This window comes from Physcomitrium patens, chromosome 19 (assembly GCF_059467195.1).
Source record: "Physcomitrium patens ecotype Gransden chromosome 19, ASM5946719v1, whole genome shotgun sequence".
Lineage (NCBI taxonomy): Eukaryota > Viridiplantae > Streptophyta > Bryopsida > Funariales > Funariaceae > Physcomitrium > Physcomitrium patens.
The window spans coordinates 1,116,892-1,125,584 of NC_143428.1; the positions used below are offsets into that span (position 1 = coordinate 1,116,892).

An 8,693-nucleotide genomic window follows, 5' to 3' on the forward strand; every position below is an offset into this window, starting at 1 on the left:
TTGACATTTTGGATTAGAAATGTGGTCAACAAGTTAGCCATGTGCCACACATGTTGTTAGCTTGAAGACTAAGCTAACTATATGGCCCACACATAGAAAAACTTGCCTTGTAAGTCAAGGCATGTGTCTTACAAAGTCAACACATATTGGAGGTCCTATAGAACATCGCCACATAGTCCCTAGTTAGATAGTATATATAGAGATAAGAGTGAAGCCCTCTTCACTCTTCTCAATTCATTTCTTGCTTCTAGTCTAGTTTCAAGGGTCTCTAGTTTTCTTATCTTTTGGCAATAACCATTCTAATTCTTTTTTAATATACATATTGAGTTATTTCTATTTTGTCATCTTTCTTTGAGAAAAGTCTCACTTATTTATTTGTCTTTATCAAGTTCTTATCCTTGATAAATGGTGATATTTTTTCTCTCTATTAATTAATAAAATTATCACATAGTACTATTTTGTGTTACTAGAGAAATAAATTGTAACATAAACATTTGCAATAGAAGGCTTATTTAATTTTGTATTGAAAGTCCGTTGTCGTACTGTAATTACTTATAGTATGTAAAAATTAATTAATACATATAATATGTTTGTAAGTCTTGATGTAGATTAGAATGGTTAGTAAATAAATTTAAAGAGAATTGATATAAGAAAATTTATTTGGAGATTTATCTATTTTGATTATAGTATTTATATTATGTAGGATTTAGATATTTAGTATAAAGCTTAAGAGAAGGTTGGGGCCTAAAGAAGAAAATCTTAACTAATAAGACACTTATTGGAAGGGATGAAAGCAAGGTATGATTGGATGAAGGCTAAGAATGGGAAACTTCATTCTTATTGGTCGAAGGCTATGCCCAATGGACTTCAAGGAGGCTGCTTGAGGCCTTATTAGGAGTTAGGATTTTACTTTCGAATTAATTCGAGCTTTGGAGGCTAAAATCAGCAAGTTTAGGATTTTGGGTATAATTTAGATGAAGAATTTTTGTGATTTCGAGTTTTAATGAAGGAGATATAGGTGTTCAAAGTTAAGGTGTCAAATTTGTACCTATTGTCACTCTTTGAAACATAACATATGTGTACGGAGAGCAATGAAAGATCGGCGACTAGAGTTGGAGAGAAAACTTTCTTGGCTATAGTTTACATGTACTGTTTGATGAATTCTAAGTCTAGATGAAGGAATTATAGGGCATTGAAGACATCACATGTAATTCAAAGGCAGTAAGTACGTCATTTTATTGATAGTATTGGTTGGAGCTATATCTTAAATTCTTAGACGAATTTTTAGGTCAAAATTTCCATAAGTGTGAATTATTTAGTTAAAAAGCTATAAACAAAGTTTAATGGTATTTTAATACTTATTTTGTGAGATATGAAGAAATTAGTACACAAATGTATGTAAGCTAGGGTTTAAAACTATTGTTAGGATTTTGGTGATATCTAAAGATCCGTAATAAATTTGTAGTCAAATTTTTTTGTAGTAGTCTTTGAAAGTATATTAGTACTTCATGTAAAATTTAGGGTTGTTTGGACGGTCCAATCGTGAGATATGAGTTGTTGAAGTTCAAGAAACATTTCTCATAAGGATACATAAGGTTTTAAGATACTTTATCATACATTTGGATGTTTTCTTAGTACTTGGCTTATGTTTTGATGTAATTGCCCTAAAAGAGAATATATTATATATATAAACTTGGTATTTTATATCTTAGACTTGATTGAGTATTTAGTGGTAGCCAAAAGCCCAACACTTTCTTGAGGCAAACTCTCTCTACTCCGACACCGCTCTCAATCCTAAATGATTTTTGTAAATCCTAAATTATGGACCAAAATTTTATTTAGTTAATTTTTGGTATTTTTATAAGATATAATATTATTTATTCATTTATTGTAAAAAAATAAAGATTTTTAACCTAAATTATGCACCAAGGTCTTAAATTATCAAATTGATTTTAATGTAATCTAGTTATAAAAAATTAGATTCTAAAAAAATATTAATTCTTGTTTAAGATGAGATTGTTAGGAAAGGTAGAGATAGTTATAATTGGAATATGTTGAAAAATGATAAGAAATTATTCTACTCTTGAAGCTATAAGAGATAGTGAAGGAAGAAGATAGAGAGTTACTTTATTCTTGAAACCACAAGTGATGGTGAAGAAAGAATATAGAGAGCTATTGTATCTTTTAATCACTACTCCTATAATAATAAATGAAGTTGATTCCTAATAAATCCTTTTCAAAAGCTAGTAAGTTATTTTATATAAGTTTTAATTGAATAAGTTATTAAAAACTAAAACCTATCCATTGATTAATATCTATGGTGATTTATCATCATCTTGTGATAAATGGATGCTAATGATTAATTTTTTTTACAAATGGCAGTAGTTGGAAATCATAGGGGGTGTAGATTGATCTCTCAATAAATAATGGTGCTAAAAATATTGGTTGGTAGTTAGAATTACTTAGAATAAGATAAATTGATATGCAAATTATACAACTTGCATGGATTAGTTAATGAGAAGGCTCTCAAATTAGTTATTACTTACAAGTTACTAGTAAGATAATTATTCATAAATACCTTGAAGGCTTGGATATGTAAGGCCCTTTCAAAGCCTTATTCTTTATTTCTCTCTCTTCCACCTTTGATTTGAGACTTTAGTAAAGGTGGCCCATTGAAACACCAAAGAATTGTGGTGTTTTTATTTGTTATAAATTTATATTATAAGTTAATTATTTTATATCCTTGCTGGTCCTCTTGGAGTTTACTATTAGTGGAATTATTTTTTTGGTTAGAAATGTTATTTATGTAGGAGAGATGAAATCAGTAAGATTGGGCCAAAAAATCATCAAATTAGGAGTTGAATTGGAAAAGTTATAAGGATTTGAAGTTGAAAGATTTTTTTGCTGCTGTTGCTCTGCCATGTGCTGTTTTTTTTCATCCAGTAGTATTATTTCCATCTAGCTATACTTGTTTCATACAGCAGTGTTATTTCTGGTCAATAGAGTTGTTTTCATCTGTCAGTGCTATTTCATCCAGCGGCGCTATCTCTGTTTAATAGTGCTATTTTCATCCAACTGTGTTGTCTCATTTAGCTGGTTTTTTTTTTTTTTTTTTTTTTTTTCCCTTCATCTGGCTATTTTTTCCCTTCATTCTGGCTACATTCTTTTTTTTCTTATTTTTTTTTATTACTTGATTTAAGTTACATCATTACTTGGAAGCTATTATCTAAAAAGTTAGAACTACGACCACTTGATAAATTAACTAACCATTAAAGTAATCACACAAGTAGTCTCTACTACCTTCCAAATTTGTTGTGTTATTAACCTAGTGAAAAAACACTCATAGCACAAAGAATTTTTAGTAATAAAGGATATAGATACAATTCAAATATTAGACAAAATAATTGTAGACATGATCATAGATATATCAATGAAAAACCAACTATTGCAACCGAATAAGCCTTAGAAGTTAAATTTTTTAAATTTACAAAAGACAAGAATTAGTGGTTTTTTGACTTTGGTACAAAAATACATCTAATTAGAAAGCAAAGCAAATTTTTCAATAATATATCTATAGTCACTTATTATATAATATCTATTATCAAAGAAACAATACTAAAAATTAAAGGAAAAAATAAATTCCATTTTGGAAAAAAAGAAGAAGTTATTAATATTTTGTATATACTACATGCTTGCGACAATCTCTTATTTGTTCAAAAAATTACAGATCTTAGATATATAGTATATTTTACATCCAAAAAATGCTTAGTTCCAGATAAAAACAAAATCATATTCATTTACAAAGTACATGATTTATCTAATAGATTATTTTATTTAAAAATCACATTGCAATTTTTTTTAAAAAATAAGAAATAATAAATTTTTTTCTAACTAACATGTAATATAGATAAGAATTGTAAGAGAATATTGACTTATGGCATCAATAATTTAGATACATAAATTTTTGACATCTTATTCAAAGGACTAACTTGGAATTAGTCCTTAGAATTCTTTGGCTATGAAGAAAATATATGATTTGCTATAACTCATTATAGAATTTTTTTTGGTCAAAATTTATACTTGAGTCATCTAAAAGTTAATAGATGCTTTGCTTACCTAAATATCATAGCCACTCAATGATCCAAATTAGATCCAAATTCCATTAAGATGATTTTTATTAAAAATGATGAAGCTACCAAAGTAGATTCATCTTTTTCACTACAAAAATGAAAAATCCTAATAAGTTAAGATATATGCTTTAATGAATTTGAATTAGATGCACATTCTATTCCACTGACAATTCCAATTACCAAAGACTTTGATAAAAACTCTCTATCAAATACAATATCTACATTGATTTATTAGATAGCAGTACCATTTTTTAAAAAAAAACCTTCTTATATCACATAGATTCATTAATAGAATCACTTAATAAAACTACATAGATTTTTATAAAGCTACTTTATGCCTTGGAGTTAGATCTATCTCACACCTAGTTATTAGATATTAGCTTTGTATTACTAATACATCACTCTCCATCCCAAGATTGTACACCTAATATAAAACTTGTTGATTATCACATATATTTATGAACAACAATTTTTGATGCATTCATTGTAGAAATAGATGAATCAATAAGCAACAATATGTCTTTTAGTTATGGCTAACTTCACTCCTATTGGCATACAAAAATAAAAGAAGAATATAAATTAATTTATAAAAAAATAACTTAGATCCTAATTCTCTTATTTTCCAATAAATAAGATATATCTTGTAATTAGATATTTAAAAAAAATCAATCAACTCAATTTTTGCTAGATTGTAAGCCTAGTTAGTAGGACATTGGATTTATAATAAATATAGAATTGATTTCTTTAAAATTACATGAAGAACATCTTCAAATAAATTTATATTTTTTAAAATTTATTAAATACATGCATGATTATGGAATTTTTTATAAGCGAGATGTTGATATATATTTCCATAATTTCACTAATGCTAATTAAGCCACTTGTCCAATCAGTTGTCATTTTGAGGAAACTTATTTATTCACTCTTAACAATAGTTTTGTTTTTTGAAATAATAAACAACAACTAATAATATCCCGATTATCAACTAAATTTGAATACTTAGTATTTTCCAACAACTCCTAAGAAGAAGTATATATTAGATGATTATTACTCAAACTCAACTTAGTTTCTACCAACACTATTCTTCTTTATTGTAAAATCACCAAGATCCTCTCCAACTTCCTCTCTTTATCACTTACTATATATTGCTACAACTAGGGAGCTATCAAACTGGCTAAAAATTATGTCTTTCACACATGCACAAAATTCAAAAAAATTCATCATCATTTTATCCATAAAAAAATCCTTAAAAGAGAGATAAAAATTCAATACATATCTACTAAAGAGAAACCAGCTGACATTCTAAACAAGGTTTTTTCTTGTCCCAAATTTGAAAAACACCGTGCTGCTATGGAAATAATTCCGCTCTACACTGAATCGTATAGTTTGATTAATTGCACAAAATACATTTGAACATAGATGTAAGGGAGGATGTTGTGATTATCCTTTGATTAATATACCCCTGTGTTTAATCCTCATGTTTGCCATTACCTTGGTTTCCATCTCCGTATTCTATCATTACCAGTTAACCTATGTTAACTGGTTAAGCACTTCGTGGATCAATTCGAAGTCTTAGAAACATTCTTTTGTTGCATATTCTAGCATCAATATTTAATGGAAAACTCCCCTCCTGTACATTCATTCGTCTATCTATCAGTACAGTTGATCGATCTATTTTTGCTCAATACAACAATGCTCAAGAGGAATGACACAGGAGCTTGAGTTGCATTCAGCGGAGAAATCAAAGCGTGCATACTGGAGCTGGGCCACAATTAACTGGGTTACTACCACGCTGATGCACCCTGAAGGCGTCTGAGCTGAAAGATAAGAACAGCCCTCACACGTTAGTTTAGTTCTTCTAGATCAAGTCTGAAGAAAAATACACGATTGTGTTCTAGTCCTGACACAGGAGTGTTGTTTGTTGATGTCTCCCATGATTCGATATTGGATAGAAGAGCATAGATTGAAAAGGTCACATAACTGGAGATGATTGCATTGTGATTGCCATCTTGGACACTACTGCGTGCTAATATTTTGTATGCCACGTTCAGCGGCGTATCTATAGGACTCCTGAGATAAGTGTTTAATTTTGATGAATGAGCCTTCAAATTGAGCTCGTGTTTATACATCCTTCTTCTGGTACCCTGCTGGAAAATGATGATGTTTGTTGTGTTAACTGAATCTGAACTGAAGAGATAGACAGGACGAATTTACCTTGTGTTTCAATACATTTGGATTTATAATGTGTTGGATCATTCTCTGCAATAGTGTTTCACTGTATTTGTGTATTGATTCATTTTTTAAGTTTATATTCAAAATTCCTAATGTATTTTTATATTGAATTTGTTAATCCGTATTTTCTTTTACTTGTTTTTAATAAACGAAAACCTCTGAATATCTCTGCACAACCCACCCAACTGTTTGTGTTTATCCATAATTTTATCAAAATACTCTGGAACTTGCCCACTGTCATGCTTTGACTTGTATATCAATTAAAAATATACATATTATACCTGAAATATTAATACTTTCTGTAGATAACTAGGCGGGTGTTGATTTGGCATTAATGTAGTTCACATTTCTATTAAGGTGTGGTTGAAATCAATGCTTTGGCATGAGAAGGTAAACAAAGGGTTAGAAGAAAATAAGTGAAAATTCCGTCAAGCGGCCAGTACATCAGCTACAACACAATGGTATTTTTTTTAGTGGTGACTAGGGTATCAAAATAATATAACCAGATACAACATGAATAGTGAAACAATATAATCACACTACGATTCTCTACGCTCACATACGGAAAATGAGACATGTTTGAAAAATTTCTTACATCAAGTCCGGCTCTAAAATAAAACATTTGATCACATTTATTTTCTCAAAACAGTTGCCTTTTCAAGAAAAATTATGAAACTAAATACTTCGGATTTGGTTTAGAAAAAGTCTAGATGGATGTTTCTGACGATCTGCTTGTGGTCATAAAGAGGAGAAATACTGCAGTGTGCAACAAGAGCCACTTCAAGACATGCTGCAAATGTGTTCCCCTCCCAAACCAGCCAAATTGCTTGCACCCAACACCACAAAAGGAGAGCGAGACATTGACATCACCTGCCAATCTTCAAGCTGTAACATTCAGCCGATTCACATCCCTCACGGCAAGAAAACTGATAAGGAAATAGTCCATTCTCACTTACATGAACAAATCCAAAGTTTACACTGGCGGCGAATCAGCCAGTGCCAGCTAGTGGTCGTGTAGTTGCGGTACTTTGGAAGTAACTTATTTACTCGAACATACAGCCTAATTACTACTACTCGATCACAGGAGTCATTACAGATCTGTATGATCAACGTGTGGCACATTCACTGCTGCTTCGACAATCACCATCGTGAAACATTCGCTTCTCTCGGTATGTCACAGCACACCATTGCTGGCAGCGCCATGAGGAGGTCTGTTTGTCTAGGAGCCAGGAACTGGCTTGTCTGCGAGCATCAATGAACAGAAACGACATGAGGTTCTAGATCTCAGATCATGCTTGAGCGATTAGTCGTCATTGAAGAAGACCGGAAACTTAATGAAATATCTTGACAGCGTTAGAAGTTCTAAGATCAAAATGTATTGGTGGTGTGAAGAAGAGGGGCAATCCGTCAACATGATAAGGGAGTAAAGAGAAGCTTACTGTTGCACGTGAAGCCCTTGGGAACGGCAAGGCCACACTTTTGCGGAATAGCCATGGCAGCATCGGGATTCACGCCATTGGCCCTGGCAAGAGCGCTGGTGGTCAAGCTGCACAAGCACTGAGGACCACCAGCTGCACCCCCGACGTTCTTAACAGCCGCGCAACATTGCGTGGTTGGGGCAGCAGTTCCCTTGGAGGCCGCAAGGCATGGTTGTAAGGTCGCGGCATTGCAGGCACCCTGGCCCTGTACCACTGCTGCTAGGACCAGCAACACTCCCACTGCAACGGCAACGCTTCCAAAAACTTTAGCCATCTTGATACTTGTGATGCAGCAACTATGACAAGAGGCTGAAGAAAAATCAATGAAACGAAGAGATGAGTTGTGCAAGTATGAAAGCTGGTGATAATATGCTGGAATAGGAGGCGAGAATTGGAGTTCGTATGGGCAATTTCTAGCTTGATGATGATCCGCTACTTGCAGGTGAAAGTGCATCTGATACGTTGGTCATTTCCGTACCTGCACCAGGATGTTGGATTAATTTATGAACACTAGCAGAATTAACTAAGTGATAATTCACAGTGCTGAGTTATGAGATTTCTTCATTTTGATGACATCTCCACAGCTTTTCCACATATCTTTCAAACGGCAGAATGGAGGAAACGATTATTTTCTGCACCTGAAAATGAGATGGGATGGCGTCTTGATCAGTAGAAATGTATTTACTGGCTAAATTTGGATGGAAGTTTATCCTCCTTAAATGGAAAATCAACATGCATTTACTGAAAGGCTCAGTTATCGATGTTACCGCTTTAGCAAACTTAAACCCTAAACTGCAAGAAGAACGTACATGTAATTGCTGAAAACAAGGGAAAAGGAATAATTATACTTTTG

At 32.1% G+C, this 8,693-nt stretch overlaps 1 protein-coding gene across 1 annotated transcript; it reads right to left on the minus strand.

Moving 5' to 3' along the window:
• Window positions 1–7,286: 7,286 nt before the first annotated feature.
• Window positions 7,287–8,319, minus strand: LOC112272764 (uncharacterized). The gene is made up of 2 exons (XM_024500847.3): window positions 7,802–8,319; window positions 7,287–7,604 (listed from the first exon to the last, which is right to left on the minus strand). Exons 1-2 carry the CDS (start codon window positions 8,292–8,294, stop codon window positions 7,582–7,584), a joined length of 516 nt encoding a protein of 171 aa, XP_024356615.1. The 5' UTR covers window positions 8,295–8,319; the 3' UTR covers window positions 7,287–7,581.
• Window positions 8,320–8,693: the final 374 nt, after the last annotated feature.